Raw genomic sequence first — 20,323 nt, forward strand, 5'->3', positions numbered from 1 at the left:
GCAACGCCCACCGGACCGCCCACAACGGTGAATATAATATAATGTGTTTTTCTTATCTTTCAGGTTACATCGGAGGCTTATCTACAGCATTTCAGAATGCTGTAGATAAGCCCCCGATGTCTATGCCGGCAGCTGCAAGCCGAAAAAAAGGGTGACAGATTCCCTTTAATACCCAATATTCAGGACAAGGAGTGAGAGGGAGTTCTAGAGTCCCAAACTCTTGTTAACCCCTCGGCCAATAACAAAATTATTCAAATTTATATTATTCACCAGTCATATCTTACTCCTTTAAACTATTTCGAATGGGACTTTCTTCTACCTCACAATGTCTATGATGTCATACCCTAGATCAGTGATGGCGAACCTTTTAGAGACCGAGTGTCCAAACTGCAATCGAAAGCCCACTTATTTTTCACAAAGTGCTCTGAATACAGAGGTTTTAGATTAGAAAGACAATTCTTAAATTAGCGCGCGATAGAATCAATATCAAAGAGCTTGTAAGCGCTGCACTCCAGGCCTAAGATACTAGCCACCAATTGTAGTGAAGGTCTGTTCTTGAGATCAAAGGGGATTTTTAAATCAAAAGTAAAATTCTAAAGTGGATTGTTTTTTACAACCTCTTTGCAATTGTAACCCTTTATCATGATGAGAACAAACCCTTTAAGGCAGGGATATCAAACTCAAATACACAGTGGACCAAAGTTAAAAGCTTGCAGAAAGTCACTGGCCAACCTTGATATTTATTAAAAAATGTCTACAATTGGGGATGTTTTTCCTTATCAAATAAAACGATTAACTTCTGGAATTTTAGTGGAATAATATAATTTGTAATGTAAAAGCAGTAAAAAGCATATGGCCCAATGGCACTTTACAGAAAAATAATTTCGGACAATTTGGAATTTGTATTCCAGATTGTGGAAATTGCACTCAGATGGTTTATGTGCATAATGGTAGCCAACAGTACTGGAGAACGCTCTTTCCCAAAACTGAAACTTATTAGCTACGTAGCCAATGGGGCGGCATTGTTGGAACCCGCTTTCACTCGTACATAGAAAATGACATCCTGAAGACCCCTGACTTCAAGCCAATAATAAAGCAATTCTCTGAAAAGATATTCCGCAAATACTTGTTATAATAAGTTCGTGCTTTCAACCTATGTGGCTAAGGCTACTTTCACACATCAGTTTTTTGCCGTCAGGCAGGATCCGGCTTTTTTTAGAAAAAACGGATCCGGCATAAATTTTGGAGAACTGTAGAAACGGATCCGTTTTTTTGCTGGATCCGTCTCTGTTCCTGGCGGCTGGCCAATTGGATCTGAGCATGCGCAGACTTAAAAAAACCGGATCCGGTGGCTGGATCCGTCTTTTTCTGGATCCGGCGCATTCCGGCGCCCATAGACTTTCATTGTAGCAAAAAGCTGGAAGCGCCGGATCCGGCGCTTCCGGCTTTTTCGCCGGAGACAAAAAACGTTACAGTAGCCGTTTTTTCCAGACGCCGGAATGAGACAAGTTGCCGGATCCGGCAAAAAACGGATGAAACGCAATGCCATCCGGCACGATCCGGCGCTAATGCAAGTCAATGGGGAAAAACCGGATCCGGCATTGCATTTTGCCGGATCCGGTTTTACAAAAAAAAGCCGGATCGCGCCTGAAGGCATCAGTTTTTTGCCTTCAGGCGCGATCCGGCTTTTTTTTGTAAAACCGGATCCGGCAAAATGCAATGCCGGATCCGGTTTTTCCCCATTGACTTGCATTAGCGCCGGATGGCATTGCGTTTCATCCGTTTTTTGCCGGATCCGGCAACTTGTCTCATTCCGGCGTCTGGAAAAAACGGCTACTGTAACGTTTTTTGTCTCCGGCGAAAAAGCCGGAAGCGCCGGATCCGGCGCTTCCAGCTTTTTGCTACAATGAAAGTCTATGGGCGCCGGAATGCGCCGGATCCAGAAAAAGACGGATCCAGCCACCGGATCCGTTTTTTTTAAGTCTGCGCATGCTCAGATCCAATTGGCCAGCCGCCAGGAACAGAGACGGATCCAGCAAAAAACCGGATCCGTTTCTACAGTTCTCCAAAATTTATGCCGGATCCGTTTTTTCTAAAAAAAGCCGGATCCTGCCTGACGGCAAAAAACTGATGTGTGAAAGTAGCCTTACTGAGTATTATTGTGTTTTTCAAGCCTTGTGTATCGTTCAAATGTTTATCGTGTTGATTAGTTGCTGTGGTACAGCATATTTTTAATGTCTTAACACTAGTTTTGTTGCGGTTTCCATAAAATTAATATACATTTAATAGAATTGACCATTTATTTTTTATTCCTGCAAGTGTTGTTATTGGGGACCCGGCACACTGTGGCCCATAATGCTGTTAATAGACCAGATTCCTAAGAACTGATTCTCCCATCTCTACCAAGTAGATATTTATCATTCCCAATTTTCCCCCATAACACATATTTGGGTCAAGTGGGAAAATCGTTTGACTTCAATATGTGTAAAAATCTGATTTAAACAATAGCATTTTCTGTTGACATATTTCCTTTAAATGTGTTTCAACAAACTGACATAAATCAATAATACAAGTGAATATAAAAGACTTAGTAACATATCTTGTTTCTTTCTCCACTAATGAAACATTTCTTGTCCTCCATCTGCCTATTAGGCCTGTTTCACATTTCCGTTGTCGGCGGTCAGCTGAAATCCGCCAAAGGTAAAAAACAACTGATCCGCCTCCATTTAGTGATATACGGATGTCAGCGGACCACTTTTTGAACGGATCCGCGGAAGATGCACAGTGCCGTAATTTAAAGCGACCGCGGCCTGGAAAAGGAGAGAGAGAGATTTTGCTGCTTCCAGGACGGTATTTCAGGGTTAAAATGTTTCCCGGAGCAAAGCCTCCGGGCATGCGCATTTAAAAATAGCGGACCGTCAATCCAAAAAAACGCTTCAGGGCGCTAAAATTTTCACGGATCCGTCAAAAAACGGATCAAACGGACAACCATCAGTCAACATCCGCCTCTAATTCAAGTTTATTGGGGGAAAAAGCGGCTCCGCCAAAAAAGGGGTGGATCCGTTTTTTCCACAAACTGGCGGAAATGTGAAAAAGGCTTTAGACTCATCAGTCACTCAGTAATAACGTAAAATCTGCCATGGACTGCCAGCTCACTGAGGGATCAGATTACAGATGCTTGTTATGGTCTAAGGCAGTGTTCCCCAACTCCGGTCCTCCAGAGTCACTGGCAAATCATGTTTTCAGGACCTCTTTAGTAAAGCCCATGCGATAATTCCATCCCCTGTGCAATACTAAAAATTAATGGAAACGTGATGTTTTGGTGGCTCTTGAGGACTGGAGTTGGGGAACACTGGCGTAAGTAGAGGATATGGGAAGGGTAAAGCACACTAAGGCCACATTCACACATTCAGTACTTGGTGGTCAGTATTTTACCTCAGTATCTGTAAGCCAAAACCAGGAATGGATGATCCAGTAAATCCAGAAGTGGTGACAGGTTTCTATTATACTTATCCTCTGACTGTTCCACTCCTGGATTTGGCTTATACATACTGAGGTAAAATACTGACCCAATGCTGAATGTTTGAACACAGCCTCAAAGAGAGAGAGGCACAGACACACACACAGACCTCAATTGCTGCTTTCTAGAAAGGGTTTATTTCACCCTGGATTCACAGCTGTGTAATGTTCTGAAAGGAGGCTTTCTTACTCCTCTTTCCTATGTTCAGAGGCTTGCTGTAAAGCAACAAGTCATAACCATGTACAGAAAATATAGCATATATACATTTAAAAAAGAAAATTATTAAGCCTCATTATAGATATTTTATTGGTAAAAAAACAACTAACATTTTCGCTTCAATTTCGGATGTGTGTTACCATATGAAGAAGAACTGTGGCTCTCCTTGAACAGTTATATTTTACATTTTCAATACCTTAAACTGACCGGGTCATTAGTTGCTACCCTAACTTCAGGTAGCATAACATTCTGACAGGCTAACTTCCCCATTACAGCACTTTATTGCACTGCGGCATTCTAGAGAAGATACAGTTTAAGAAACAGCAGGGCACCCTTATTTCTTCTTCTGCACCCCTGGCTTGTAATGAAGCAGACCATAGGGGCGCTAAAGAGAACCAAGTGTTAAAGGGAATTTGTCAGACCATTTTTATCTATGAAGTTGTAGTATGACTTGTGCTTCCCATATAATAATACAAATATATATTTTTTGTAGAGGTGTGACATACCAGTAACGATGCTAATTATGCAAATTGTCTCTTCAGAGAGGAAGAGGACTAGAACTCTACTGCCACCTATTGGAGGTAGCAATCCTAAAAGTCAATGTTGACCCTTTAACGAGCCTAGTTACACGACTTAGGATAAAAGCCAAGCCAGAATCTCCATTTGCAGACACTGTGTTTCGGGGTACTGCCCCTCATCAGTGCAAAGTGGGAGAAGATCTGATTTGGCTGTGAGAGAGGCGTCTGACCGATATCCAAGAAGCATCATTTCTCCTTGCGGAGAATGACATGCTAAGCATGTCGAGGTGAGGAGACTTAAAGCCGCAATGCTCCTCTGGGAAATATGCTAATTATGCAAATTGTCTCTTCAGAGAGGAAGAGGACTAGAACTCTAGTGCCACCTATTGGAGGTAGCAATCCTAAAAGTCAATGTTGACCCTTTAACGAGCCTAGTTACATGACTAGACATAGAGTTCTAGTCCTCTTCCTCTCTGAAGAGACAATTTGCATAATTAGCATATTTCCCAGAGGAGCATTGCGGCTTTAAGTCTCCTCACCTCGACATGCTTAGCATGTCATTCTCCACAAGGAGAAATGATACTTCTTGGATATCGGTCAGACGCCTCTCTCACAGCCAAACCAGATCTTCTCCCACTTTGCACTGATGAGGGGCAGTACCCCAAAACACAGTGTCTGCAAATGGAGATTCTGGCTTGGCTTTTATCCTAAGTCATGTAACTAGGCTCGTTAAAGGGTCAACATTGACTTTTAGGATTGCTACCTCCAATAGGTGGCACTAGAGTTCTAGTCCTCTTCCTCTCTGAAGAGACAATTTGCATAATTAGCATATTTCCCAGAGGAGCATTGCGGCTTTAAGTCTCCTCACCTCGACATGCTTAGCATGTCATTCTCCGCAAGGAGAAATGATACTTCTTGGATACCAGTAACGAGAAATGTAGTTTAAAAGTCATATGCAAATTAGAGTATATGTGCACTGGGGGCGAGTCAATGTCCTTGGAGTGCTTCTTCCAAGTGCATTGAGACATACCTACAATGTACTTCAAGCCTGATTTGCATATAGCGTATACTCCAGATTTATCATGACTGACACGTCGGATCGCTACAAAAAAGATCTCATTATTATTAGAGGACAAGCACCTATACACCCATTCCATTACTTCCATATGTAATGTGCTGACTGGTTCCCTTTAAATTTACCTCCAGCACAGGTAAAATGTAGAAATACATGGTGCCCATATTGTCCACTGTATGGAGAAGCCATATCTTCCAGAGAAAGAGATGGTCTCCTCTCTGGCTAATAGGTGAAGATATGAAATGGGGATCCTCCTATAACTCTAATATATATGGTATATTTTTTAATATACAAAACTAAACAATAACTATAAGAAGTATAATGGAGACCTACCAATTATTTCCAAAAAGGTGATGACTATACTTTTGTGTTATATATTCTGCAAGACCTTACCTCGAAACGTGGCAGGACAGATGCTTTGGTTAGTTCCAAATATCAGCCACTGGTTTTTCATTTTAGCAGGCGGCAGTAGTAGGCTGGTGGTATTAGAGGTCTGTGGTAGAAAAGCAGCATTGAATACCTCTATAAAGTATTCACATCTCCCAATATAGAAAAGGTTCTCGTCACATTGGTGGGTGGAGAGGGTATTCATGGAGTAGTTGGAGTAGTTGGTAACAGACATTAGGCATTGGAAGTTGCCAAGACTGAAGAGCCGCCTTTTTGAAACCCAAACCCATTGCTGCGCAGGTGAGCTGGTGTTACACGGCCGGGTGATACGGACCACAGAGTTCTGAACTTCCAGGCATCCATCAGTGCCAGAGCCGTATATAAGAAACGGGGCTGGGTCTAGGAAAAATAAGAAAGACAACATCACTGTGTGGTAAGACATATATCCCATGTAAAAGCAATACTAGGGTCAGGTATTTCTGCAGTCAAATGTTTCATAACTTCTTCAAACTGAGAACAGGTGCTCAGTGCACACTTAGGGTGGCAGAGTTCAGTGCACCCTTGGGGTGGCAGAGTTCAGTGCACCCTTGGGGTGGCAGAGTTCAGGGGACACTTAGGGTGGCAGAGTTCAGTGGACCCTTGGAGTGGCAGAGTTCAGTGGACCCTTGGGGTGGCAGAGTTCAGTGCACCCTTGGGGTGGCAGAGTTCAGGGGACACTTAGGGTGGCAGAGTTCAGTGGACCCTTGGAGTGGCAGAGTTCAGTGGACCCGTTGGAGTGGCAGAGTTCAGTGCACCCTTGGAGTGGCAGAGTTCAGTGCACCCTTGGAGTGGCAGAGTTCAGTGGACACTTAGGCCTGTTTCACACTTCAGTTTTGTTCAGTTGCAATCTGACAAAGATGGGAAAAACGGATCCGTTTCTGTTGTGATACCAACGTATGTCACCGGACCGTTTTTTTTATGGATCCGCTGAAGTTGGAAAGGTTAGTAAATTTAAAGGAACCGCGGAGAGAGAGAGAGAAAGCGGTCTGCCAGTGTAAAAAAACGTTTCATTGTCCGTCTGCTCTGCGCGGGAACCGCTAAAATTTTTGCAGATCCGTCAAAAAATGGATGCAACAGATGACCATCAGTCAAAATCTACCGCTAATGTAAGTCTATGGGGAAAAACGGATCCGCCAAAAAAGGGGTGGATCCGTTTTTTTTCTAAAAGTGGCGGATTTTGACTGACGTAAAAAAACTGAAGTGTGAAACAGGCCTTAGGGTGGCAGAGGTCAGTGCACACTTAGGGTGGAAGAGTTCAATGCACCCTTGGGGTGGCAGAGTTATGTGCACCCTTGGGGTGGCAGAGTTCAGTGCACCCTTGGGCTGGCAGTGTTCAGTGCATCTTTCCACATACTGTTTTTTCATCATCCTCTGACCCCCTCTTTTTTTTTTCAAGTAATTGAGAAGGCGCACTAAAATGTTTGGCTACACCAAGGGTGCACTGAGCGCCTGTACTTGGTTTTAACAATTTTTTTGTGCTGACAGACTCCTCACTTTAGCAAAGGTTGCTTGCCAGCTAAATTTAAAAATAAATTGTATACTAAGGCTACGTTCACATGTAGCGGAACTCTAGCGGAAATTACCGCGAGAATTCCGGATTCCATTCCGCGGGAAAATCGCATTTTAAATTCCCGCGATTTTCCCGTGGAAAAACTAGCAATTTGCAAGCGTAATTAGCTTGCAGAATGCTAGCATTCTCCAAGCAATCTGGAGCATCTCTTGGAGAACTTATTGACAGATTGGTCACACTCGTCAAACATAGTGTTTGACGAGTGTGACCAACTTTTTACTACTGATGCTGCCTATGCGGCATCAGTAGTAAAAGATAGGATGTAAAAAATAATTAAAAAAAAAAAAATATTGTTATTCTTACCTTCCGGCGTCCCGCGCAGCCTTCCCGCCTCTCTCGCGCTCTGACATCATCGCGAATGACCGTGAGACGTCGTGATCCCGCGAGAACGCGGTCATTCTCGCAAAGGATTACTGGGACCGGGAGCGTGGAGAACGGCGGGAAGGCTGCGCGGGATGCCGGAAGGTAAGTATAACAATATTTTTTATTTTAAATTCTATTTTTTACAGGGATATGGTACCCACAGCCCGGAGGACAGTCTCCTCTCCTCCGGACCGTGGGTGCCATCCGCAAATGTTCTGCTTACTTTTTTCATGGTGTGCACAGCCACATGTGGAAAGTAAGCAGAACAACGCATTCCTATGGGTGCGGGATCGCCGCGATTCCGCTAAATTAATGAGCATGCTGCGTTTTTTACCGCGGAAAAAAACGCAGCATTAGCACAGCATTGCGGAATCCTATAGGAATGCATGGGATGCTTATTTTTCGCGTTTCCGCGGCAAAATCGCGCGTTTAAAACCGCCGCGGAAACGCAAAAAAAACGCTACCTGTGAACTCAGCCTAAGAGAAGTATTTTACTCATATCATAAGATTCCGAGTTACTCCAGTTCTGACATTTCCCAGTTCCCCCCAGTCTCTGTACTCTACATCTTAACGGACAAGTAACTGCTGTGTTACAGGTCTATTCAAATGGAGTAGAAAGTGCAGAAGAAACCAGTGGAGAATATGGGAAGTTTCCAAATGGGGTGGAATAGGATCGTTAAGGTGAGAATCTGGTTTCTTTTATTATTTTACATTATTCTGAACAATATATAAAGTAATGTAAGTGGCCATACACCACGCTTTAATTGTATAACAGTCATTTGAGTCCCCAGAGAACCAACGTAATTTTGAATTTAGCGTTAGACATGAACAAACAAGAAATACTCATGTGTAAGACAAGAAAAAAGCACTGTTTTGTTTTTTTCCTCTATGTCAGGAAGAGCGCCATTCTTGTCCATGGGTTGTGTCTGGTATCGCAGGTCAGACCGTATTTTCTTGAATGAGTTTTATAAAAATTAAGTTAAAGGGGATCGGTCACCACATTAACATATCTAAATTATTAATATGGGCATACAGGTTATACATTGCTGAAAAAGTCATTCCTGTATGTCTCATAGCAGATGCCTTGTTGCTGATAATTCTTCTTTTATCACTTTATGTAAATGATCTCTTCCATGCTATGGAGGCAATGTTGCCTGGAAAATAACTCTGCTTTCAGAGCTAATTTTACATGAAGGGGAGTTACCAGTGTGATATGGCTGCTTCTCCTGATCTCACTGCAGAGTTGTGTGTGATTATACCTGACACTTCTGCCGGCTTCTCTCAGCTTCAGATTCCATCTCACAGGCAGACAGGGCTACAATATTGTTGTAATACAGCAGAGCTAAGAGAGCTGCAAAACAATGTGTTTGCAAGAAGACAAGTTTCATTTCTCCTGTTGTTTTTTAGTTACTTGTCTCACACTGGTAATTCCTCCTTCATGTAAAATAAGCTCTGGAGGCAGAGTTATCTTGCAGACAGTGTCCTCCCCATAGCCTGAAAGGGACATTTACATATACAGTGACAAGTAAAAGTTTGGACACGGAGAAAAAACAAAATGTGCTCCAGCTCCCATAAAATCATAGAACTTTACTCTCCGATTAAAAGCATTTGACAGATGGCATGCTCATGTGAGGCAGCTCAGGGAACAAGCGCATTTTGTCTTTTCTTCATGTTGTTTACGCTCCTCCTGGCGGAGCTCCGTGCACCCGTGGCAGACCCGTGAGTTCTTTTTTCTATATAAAAAGTTTGGATACTCCTGGTCAAAATTACTGCTATTGTAAACAGTTAAGCAAGTTGAAGATTATATGATATCTAAAAGGGTTAAAGTTGAACAGGACACATTTCCTTTGTATTTTAGGCAAAACAATATATACAGGGTGGGCCATTTATATGTATACACCTAAATAAAATGGGAATGGTTGGTGATATCAACTTCCTGTTTGTGGCACATTAGTACATGGGAGGGGGAAAACTTTTCAAGATGGGTGGTGACCATGGTGGCCATTTTGAAGTCGGTCATTTTGGAACCAACTTTATTTTTTTCAATGGGAAGAGGTTCATGTGACACATCAAACTTATTGAGAACTTTATTCTTTCATGAGTTATTTGCAAGTTTATGAGCACTTATAAAATGTGTTCAAAGTGCTGCCCATTGTGTTGGATTGTCAATGCAACCCTCTTCTCCCACTCTTGACACACTGATAGCAACACTGCAAAAGAAATGGTAGGACAGGCATCCAGTATCCGTTGTTTCAGATGCTGTACATCTCGTCTCTTCAGAGCATAGACAATTGCCTTCAGATGTGCCCCAAAGACAAAAGTCAAAGGGACTCATAAATAGAAAAAATGGCAAACAGCACTTACAGGATCAGGGGGATGCACGCTCAAAGTCCAATGACCCAGTCGGACAGCAGGAATCCCAATAAGAAGAAGAGCAGCATCTAATCCAGGTGAGAATAGTATAAATTTATTCAGCCATGAAGAAATGCAACGTTTCAACCACCTTGAAACGTTGCATTTCTTCATGGCTGAAAGACCACCTTGAGAAAGACCACTTGGTGGTTGAAACGTTGCATTTCTTCATGGCTGAATAAATTTATACTATTCTCACCTGGATTGGATGCTGCTCTTCTTCTTATTATTAAAAGTCAAAGGGAGTCAGATCTAGAGACTTTGGTAGCCATTCAACTGGCTCACGACGACCAATCCACTATCCAAGAAACTGTTCATGTAGGAATGCTCGGACCTGACACCCATAATTGATGGTATGGTTTGGGTATATGGGGTACAAAGATAGTAGGGCCATTCTTCATCAATGGAAACCTCAATGCCACTGGATATCTGAAATTGCCACATGATGGAGTGTTGCCCTCTTTATGCACTGAAGATGGCACGTTTCCTGAGTTTTTCCAGCAAGATGGTGCACCACCACATTATGGGTGTCAGGTCTGAGCATTCCTACAAAGAATCTGACCCCCTTAGACTAGCATTTCTTCTGCTGTGTAAGACGTCCGATTGCAGATATCAAGGTATCATTTTATTCAGCTCCCTATGACCTACATGCCCACATAAGCGGCTTAGGAGTGTTGATCCTACTCACAGATTAAAATCAACATTTTTACTCCTCAAAAAAAGCTCTTAGTTTTTTTTTTTACAAACATATAAAGTAGTACAGAAATCTGGTAATCAAGTGTTAACCTGGGCTCCATGATTATAGGATTTATATTGTTATGCTCAAACAATAGAAACATGGAAAAAGCAAGAGTTTATACTGGTGTAGTTCAGTTATAATTAGTTGTCTGCACATGTCCACGGTCAAAATTATAATGCAGACATGATGACTCTGCTCAATTCAAGATATAACAAGTCAGGTTTAATTGTTCCTTCATCAGCAGTGGGATCATATGTACATTGGGGAAAAAAGTATTTAGTCAGCCATCAATTGTGCAAGTTCTCCCACAAAAGATGAGAGAGGCCTGTAACTGACATCATAGGTAGACCACAACTATGAGAGACAAAATGAGAAAACATATCCAGAAAATCACCTTGTCTGATTTGGCAAGATATATTTTGCAAATTATGGGGTTGAGATCTGGAGACTGGCTAGGCCACTCCAGGATCTTCATATACTTCTTACAAAGCCACTCCTTTGGCACATGTTAAGGAGCTGAAACGCCTAAATCCTTCATCCAAGTTTAATGTGGATACCCTCAAATGAAAGCTGAAAGTCTGAACTTCAACTGCATCTGAATTGTTTTGCTTAAAATTCATTGTGGTAATGTCTAGAACCAAAATAAGAAAAATGTTGTCTCTGTCCAAATATATATGGACCTGTGTGTATATATATATATATATATATATATATATATATATAAATCCGATATCGTTGTAATCGCACCGACCCAAAGAATAATTCCGCCTTAAGGCTATGTGCCCACGTTGCATGTTAAAACGCACAAAGAAAACCGGACTCCTTCCCAGAAATCGCCCGTTTTTTTCCGCGCGATTTCACCGCGATTTTACCGCGATTTTCGCGTGCGATATACAAGCACTTTCCAAGCGATGTGAAGCATCGCTTGGAAAGTGATTGACAGGTTGGTCACACTCGTCAAACATAGTGTTTGACGAGTGTGACCAGGTTTTTACTATTGAGGCTGCCTATGCGGCATCAATAGTAAAAGATAGAATGTTAAAATGCTAAAAAAAATTAAAAAAAATCGCGTTGCTATAGCGGTCACGCGAGACTACGTCATCACAGGGCCTTGCCGCAAGGCATTACTGGAAACGCTTAGGCCGGGAATGCAGCGCAGGATGCCGAAAGGTAAATATACCCCGATTTTTTATTTTTAATTCTTTTTTTTACAGGGGTATGATACCCAGGGCATAGCCACATGCGGGAAGTAAGCGATTCTCATGCATTCCTATGGGTGTGGAATCGCGGCAATTCTTTGCGATTCCGCACAAAAGAATGACCATGCTGCGTTTTTTTCCGCAATGCGATTCGACCGCGGAAAAAAGCGCAGCATTAGCACAGCATGTGCGGAATGCATGGGGGGCGTTCTGTACACGATTTTTAAACGTTTTCCCGCCGAAAATCGCTGCAAAAACGCTTAAAAATCGCTACGTGTGCACACAGCCTAACACTTATTCCCAGGGGTGGGCAATTAATTTTGCCATGGGGCAGCATTAGAAATTGGGATGGTGTCAGAGGGCCGGACTAATATAATTAACTCAGTTGTACCCAATACTATATATGCATATAATATATAGTATACATATGCTATCTTTTCATAAACAAACAGTATGTTAAACAATGCAAAGATTTACCAATACAATGAAAATAGTCTCGTAATGGCGACTCAAATTGTAATCTTTAAACACAGATATGTGCTCTCCACAAACTAAGCACACAACTTTACCTTTGGCTTCAGCAAATAAATATTTAGAAGTCCATTCCTTGTTAAAAACTCTGCATTCTGCATCAATCTTTCTTTTTTAGCCGACATATTTAAGGGCTATAACAGCTAAACTTGCCTAATTCTTCCAATGGGAGTCTCTGCCCAAGTTTCAGAAGAACATGGCTGCTGCAGGAGTCAGGGGAGGAAACAAGTGGTATCTGTGTACCACTCCTGTACTCAGGCCCGGATTGGCAATATAACCAACCGGGCATTTTCCCGCTGGGCCGCTGTCACGTGGGCCGCGGCCGGCAGCGCCCGATCATCTGGCCGCTTGCCTGCGGCTGCGGCCACTGTTGCTCCTGCCGCCGGCCCTCTGCGGCACGGCGATGATAGTTTCCAAGTTCCTCCCGCACTGCAGGGAGATAAGCCCCCCCCTCCTCGCACCCCATCCTCGCCGTAGCATGAGACCCCTCCCCCCAGCCACTCACAGCGTCGCACTCGCTTGCCTGCTCGCTCTGTTCGCAGGACCTGTGATGAGGTCACAGGAGGGGAGGAGTCAGGGGGTCACATGATCAGGAGCCTATGTCCAGACCCCCGATCATGTCACCCCTGACTCCGCCCCTCCTGTGACCTCATCACAGGTCCTGTGCGCTCAGCCTTGCCTCTACCGTCTGCAAGACTCTGCTTTGCTGTTGTCATGGTGCTGGTTGAGGTAAGTATGTGTGGGGTCAGGATTTACAGTGTGGATGTAGCAGAGCTGTGTGTGTATGAGGTGTACGGAGCGGAGCCGTGTGTGTATGAGGTGTACGGAGCGGAGCCGTGTGTACGAGGTGTACGGAGCGGAGCCGCGTGTGTGCGAGGTGTACGGAGCGGAGCCGTGTGTACGAGGTGTACGGAGCGGAGCCGCGTGTGTGCGAGGTGGACGGAGCGGAGCCGTGTGTACGAGGTGTACGGAGCGGAGCCGCATGTGTGCGAGGTGTACGGAGCGGAGCCGTGTGTACGAGGTGTACGGAGCGGAGCCGCGTGTGTATGAGGTGTACGGAGCAGAGCCGCGCGTGTACGAGGTGTACGGAGAGGAGCCGTGTGTACGAGGTGTACAGAGAGGAGCCGTGTGTACGAGGTGTACGGAGAGGAGCCGTGTGTACGAGGTGTACGGAGTGGAGCCGCGTGTGTATGAGGTGTACGGAGCGGAGCCGCGCGTGTATGAGGTGTACGGAGAGGAGCCGTGTGTGTACGAGGTGTACGGAGAGGAGCCGTGTGTACGAGGTGTACGGAGCGGAGCCGTGTGTACGAGGTGTACGGAGCGGAGCCACGTGTGTATGAGGTGTACGGAGCAGAGCCGTGTGTGTACGAGGTGTACGGAGAGGAGCCGTGTGTGTACGAGGTGTACGGAGAGGAGCCGTGTGTACGAGGTGTACGGAGAGGAGCCACGCGTGTACGAGGTGTATGGAGTGGAGCCATATGTGTACGGGATGTACGGAGCGGAGCCAAGTGTGTACAAAGCATACAAAGCGTGCTTTTCCCACGGACACAGGAGTACACGGCGGAGCCCCGAGGAGCATTTTAAAACACACACATGACGTTCCACCTGAAGTGATGTGCTGGAAGCTGACCGGAAATGAGATAATTTCTTGAGGAGATTGTGACGGAACCAGGAATGCTTCAGATCCATCACCGTGTCCTCCTCCGACAGCGCAGACAGCAGGATCGCCTTGGAATCGGGGATGCCGGCCATGTGAGCGGATCATGATAGGTCCTGCACCAGGAGGCTCAGGTGGGCACTACAATGGGAGCCGGGCTGCTATAGTATCGTTGTAGAATCTTTCTTTATTTCTTTCTCTCTTTTTCTTCTCTCTCTGTTCTTTCTTTCTCTCTCTGTTCTTTCTTCCCCTCTTTCTTTCTTTTTCTTTCCTCTCTTTCTCTCTGTTCTTTCTTTCTTTTCTTTACTTCTTTCTTTCTCTCTCTGTTCTTTCTCTGTCTTTCTCTGTTCTTTCTTTCCCCTCTTTCTTTCTCTCTCTGTTCTCTCACTGTTCTTTCTTTGTCTCTCACTGTTCTTTCTTTCTTTCCCCTTTCTTTCTCGCTCTCTCTGTTTTCTTTTTTCTCTCTCTCTCTGTTTTCTCTCTTCCTTAGTGCCAGTCTATGTCCATCTTTCCCTTCTTCAAAAGTTGGGAGGTATGATAGGGGCGGCTATGACCAGGGGGTCTGGTTGCCCAATAGAGAGCAGTTCTGCCAGGAATTCTGTAATCATGCATACAAAAGGGGACAGAGATTTGGGAGGAGTACTGTACCTAAAAGCAATAAATAGGACTGAGCTGAAATACTGGGCACAGCTATGACTACATGTTATATAGTCGTGTTAATCTCCTCTCACTTCTTGTAAACTACAAGTGTACAAAGATATTATATAGTCACCATGTGACTAGTGGGCCTGTGTAACTTCAAATGCCAGGGCTGAATTTTAGTCCCAGTCCGGCCCTGCGGCTGTACTGCTCACAGGGGCTTTATTAGGCGCTGACCACTCTACCCAGAGTCCCAGACCCTGGCCTGATGTAAACACCCAGTCCAGACCCAAACACCCAGTCCAGACCCAGTCTAAAGTAATTGATGCTAGCCTTACGTTGCTCCACAGTGTCACTGGTCTGCTTGCAGCAGTATAGATCACACCACGCCTCCACGCCCGCACATTTTAGCACAGAGTTGGAGGCGTGGTGTGATGTATACTGCTGCAAGCAGACGTCAGCAAACGGCATCTACGCAGCCCTCTCTCAGACCACGCCCCCCTCCAGCCTCGACCAGTCAGCGCCGCAGGTCTGGTGTGTGGGCGGTGTGCTGGAGGCAATGTTTCTGTGCCGCTCTCAGGAGGTCAGGGTCCGCTCCGCTCACCGCTGCGTCTGCCGGGACTCCTCTGCTTTCTGCTTTCCTCATGAATGATTCATGAGGAAAGCAGGAACCGGAGAAGTCCTGGACCCCTCTGCGGGCCGTTCACAGGCAGTGGGCGGGCTGGATGTGGCCCGGGGCCGCCCCTCGCCCAGGTCTGCTTATACCGCACAAAAATAAAAATAAGAACTATTCTTGTATTGCTGCCTATTTGTTAATTCTACCTCCAAAAAATTGGAATGAGGCTCAGCTCACATTTATCTTGCGCTCTCCGCTGAGCACTTACATCAGAGCTTTCGGTGTAAATTCCCCTAAATAGCGATTCAGAAAAAAACAGATGGAACCACTCTCTTATAAGGCAGAGGGAGGCACTTTGCACTGGCCTGTGTTCCAGGGGTGTCCCATCTTTATAGCGCACAAGTGTGGACGACTACAAATCTGTGCACGCCTTAAAAAGATAGATCCCACCGTAGCACACACCAAACAGAGTACAAAGTGTCTCCATCTGCTTCATGGTGGGTGGTTCCATTGGGGGTTTTGTCTGAATTGCTTTTTTGTGGGATTTACATGGAAACCCTGATGTAAGTGCTCACCTCACAAGAAGGTGATCCCACCTATACTGAAAGCGATCAAAAAATGTTATACACCCCAAAATGTTACCAATAAAAATCCTAATTTATCTCGCACAAAACCAGTCTCCACTCAGGTCCATCATCTGTCACTGGAACTATAAGATGTTCTCAGGTTACTAGTAGAACAAACACTCTGCAAAAGCAACATTGCTCCCACCCACTCAAATATAATCCAGTGAATTCTGCTCTCCCAAATTCAAATCCTCCCTCCTCCTTCTGCCTAAACCACAGCAAGCGGCCCCATGTTTGGCATTATTGTAATGGGGAGAGGTCACTTAATTTATGGGTGCGTATTGCCAGAAGCACAAGCTGGCCACAATGTACAATGTATGGGTACTAGACTGGCAGATTTGGAATTCTCCAGAAACGAAGGAAGGCTTGGATGTAGAGTTGAGTGAAACGGGTCGGTCAAATTCATAAGACGCCGACTTTCGCTAAAGTGGGGTTTCATGAAACGAAACCCGACCATAGCGTGAGGTCGGCCATGACCAGAGCGCCAAAGTTGCGTTTCAAATTATGCTTCCAGCACCCTTTTTCAGCCAATGATGGAGGACGTACACTGTGGGCAACGCGATGACATGGGCAGCGGTCACCACCATCTTTGAGAAGGGCATGCAAGTGATTGGCTTGCTTTGTGTGGCGTCACAGGGGCTATAAAAAGGCGTGCACGCCAACCGCCATCTTACTTCTGCCAATCTTAGCATAGGGAGAGTTTGCTGCTGCTGATTCTGAATAAGGGAGAGCGCTAGGCAGGGAAGAAGAAAAAAAACTGCTTCTGCTGGTAGCGATTTTCACTGTACAACACAACAGTTTGTGTGCAGTGACGGGGAGGATATATTTTTGTGCATTAGCTCTGTTGGTTATTAGGCTGCCTTATAAGGCTCCCTGATAGCTGCATTGCTGTTTGCACACTGCTGTGCAAACTGCTTTTTTAAAAGCAAAAATACTTTTCTTCCTATTTTCTGCACAGTTACCAAGCGTTCATTTTTCCACACTTTTGTGTGCAGCAGTCCTGCTTATTAGGCTGCCTGCTGCCATACTTGGACTGAGAGCATTATTGTCAGCCTCCTAAAATCTCTAGGGAGATTCAAATTCTCCCCAACACTATATACACCTTGTACCTTGTCATACACCAGCATATTTCAGCCTGTTAAATTGAGGTGTAATCTATAGTGGGCCTGAGATAATAGTTCAGCCTCCTAAAATCTCTAGGGAGATTCAAATTCTCCCCAATACTATATACACACCTTGGACTTTGTCATACACCAGCCAATTTCAGCCTGTTAAATTGAGGTGTAATCTATAGTGGGCCTGAGATAATTGTTCAGCCTCCTAAAATCTCTAGGGAGATTCAAATTCTCCCCAATACTATGTGTACCTTGTTTTACAGTACCATATAGCTGGTGGTATTTTGGGTCTATTTTCCCAAAAATGAGGAAGTATGGTGGAAGAGGCCGTGGAAGTGGGGGGGTGGAGTTGCCAGCTGGTACTGATGGTTGTTGACCCAGATTGGCATCCATTGGGTTAAGGGGGTACCGCTGCCAATAGCTCAGAAGAGGAGGAGGATCTGCAGCAGGCATCGTCATCGCAACAGCTGTTATCTGGCAGGCCCGTAGCAGTCCAAAAACGGGTTACAAAAACCAAAAGAGTTGAAGGACAGCTTGGCCAGACGGTCAAATTAGCACAGCATGCAAGGCCTCAAAATGTCTTCCATAGTAGGAAGAGTGCAGTGTGGCACTTTTTTTAACAAAATCCTAATGATCAGGCAAAGGTTATCTGTAAGAAGTGTGCAAAGACCTTTAGCCGAGGGAAAAATCTGAGAAATTTGAATACCAGTTGCATACTTTTAACCACCATGCACTTGCAAGCGTGGACGGACTACCAAACCTCACGTACGACATGTGCATCGCTTCCCCCACTGTAAGCCCACCCGTTAGCACACCACCAGCAGCAAATGTTGAGGTGTCGTCGCAAGGCCAAAGCAGTCAGGGAATCACAATGTTATTGCTACGAAAGACTGAATCTAGGCCATCAGCAAGACCACCAACACCATCACCATCCCTCTCTCAGTCCGCCATGTCCACCACTAGTTCCATCATATGCAGCTCTCAAGTCCAGCTCACCCTATCAGAGACTCTGAGTAGGACAAGAAAGTACTCATCCTCTCATCCGCGTACACTGTGTTTGAACGCCCACATTGCCAAACTAATCTCGTTAGAGATGATGCCCTACTGGTTGGTTGAAAGCGAAGCTTTCCGCGAGCTCATGACCTATGGAGTACCACGCTATGACCTACCCAGTCGGCACTTCTTTTCTCGAAAAGCCATCCCAGCCCTCCACCTGCATGTGAAAGACTGCATTGTCCATTCACTCAAGCAATCAGTGAGTGGAAAGGTGCACCTCAAACAGATGCATGGTCCAAGGTGGGGAGCACTGAACTTCCTTCTGATAGCGGCTATGAATAGGCTATAGTGGGCACTGTGATACTACCATTTCCCTGTCAGATGTCTGTACTTACAACTGTCTAGGTAGGACTATGCATAACTGTTAAACATCCTGATAATTAGGCTCAGTTGCACTAGGTATATTTTGGAGAATAGCCACAGTATTGTTCTTTATTTATTAGCGGCAACTGAACCAGTGCACTTATTTATTAGTGTTACTGATAATTCCACCTTTTGACACTACAGGACATCTTGTATTCACCTCATATTTTACCACCCCTTGTTTGTGTGTAGTGCTGCGCATGTTGTAATTATTATATATATGATTATTAAAAAAAATTTCTACATTATATAAAAAAATTTCTGAATGGAGCCTCTAATATACACTCACTGGCCACTTTATTAGGTACACCATGCTAGTAAGGGGTTGGACCCCCTTTTGCCTTCAGAACTGCCTCAATTCTTCGTGGCAGAGATTCAACAAGGTGCTGGAAGCATTCCTCAGAGATTTTGGACCATATTGACATGATGGCATCACACAGTTGGCGCAGATTTGTCGGCTGCACATCCCTGATGCGAATCTCCCGTTCCACCACATCCCAAAGATGCTCTATTGGATTGAGATCTGGTGACTGAGGAGGCCATTTGAGTACAGTAAACTCATTGTCATGTTCAAGAAACCAATCTGAGATGATTCGAGCTTTATGACATGGCGCATTATCCTGCTGAAAGTAGCCATCAGATGTTGGGTACATTGTGGTCATAAAGGGATGGACATGGTCAGCAACAATACTCAGGTAGGCTGTGGCGTTGCAACGATGCTCAATTGGTACCAAGGGGCCCAAAGAGTGCCCAGAAAAAATTCCCCACACCATGACACCACCACCACCAGCCTGAACCGTTGATACAAGGCAGGATGGATCCATGCTTTCATGTTGTTTACGCCAAATTCTGACCCTACCATCAGAATGTCGCAGCAGAAATCGAGACTCATCAGACCAGGCAACGTTTTTCCAATCTTCTACTGTCCAATTTCGATGAGCTTGTGCAAATTGTAGCCTCAGTTTCCTGTTCTTAGCTGAGAGGAGTGGTACCCAGTGTGGTCTTCTGCTGCTGTAGCCCATCTGCCTCAAAGTTCGACGCACTGTGCGTTCAGAGATGCTCTTCTGCCTACCTTGGTTGTAACGGGTGGCAATTTGAGTCACTGTTGCCTTTCTATCAGCTCGAACCAGTCTGCCCATTCTCCTCTGACCTCTGGCATCAACATGGCATTTCCGGCCACAGAACTGCCGCTCACTGGATTTTTTTTCTTTTTCGGACCATTCTCTGTAAACCCTAGAGATGGTTGTGCGTGAAAATCCCAGTAGATCAGCAGTTTCTGAAATTCTCAGACCAGCCCTTCTGGCACCAACAATCATGCCACGTTCAAAGGCACTCAAATCACCTTTCTTCCCCATACTGATGCTCGGTTTGAACTGCAGGAGATTGTCTTGACCATGTCTACATGCCTAAATGCACTGAGTTGCCGCCATGTGATTGGCTGATTAGAAATTAAGTCTTAACACACAGTTGGACAGGTGTACCTAATAAAGTGGCCAGTGAGTGTATATCAAGGAATACTATTGCAATACAAATATATCTCTAATAATATCATGGTGAAGGATGTTAATACTTTGGGTATTTGATTTATAAATCACCATATATCTTTCTATTTATTTGAAGAGAACTTCTTATCCTTAATTTTTTTCCTCTAGTCTTTTTTGGTTTTCATGTCTTTGGTCTAG

The 20,323-nt window shown here is 44.7% G+C and overlaps 1 protein-coding gene across 2 annotated transcripts in view; it reads right to left on the minus strand.

The window, feature by feature from the left end:
• Positions 1-20,323, minus strand: part of MRC2 (mannose receptor C-type 2) — a 183,580-nt gene that overhangs the window by 106,736 nt on the left and 56,521 nt on the right. The window contains exons 1-2 of one of the 2 annotated variants that reach the window (XM_073582333.1): positions 12,608-12,957; positions 5,723-6,115 (exon numbers count right to left, since the gene is read on the minus strand). In XM_073582333.1, the coding sequence (XP_073438434.1) occupies positions 5,723-5,951 (229 nt within the window). In that variant the 5' untranslated portion in view covers positions 5,952-6,115; positions 12,608-12,957. Of the gene's footprint in view, positions 1-5,722; positions 6,116-12,607; positions 12,958-20,323 lie in introns of those variants that run through there. The other variant, XM_073582332.1, reaches the window with a different exon arrangement.

Source organism: Dendrobates tinctorius, unplaced genomic scaffold (genome assembly GCF_039654945.1).
Source record: "Dendrobates tinctorius isolate UK_male_01 unplaced genomic scaffold, ASM3965494v1 ptg000071l, whole genome shotgun sequence".
In the NCBI taxonomy this organism is placed as follows: Eukaryota; Metazoa; Chordata; class Amphibia; order Anura; family Dendrobatidae; genus Dendrobates; species Dendrobates tinctorius.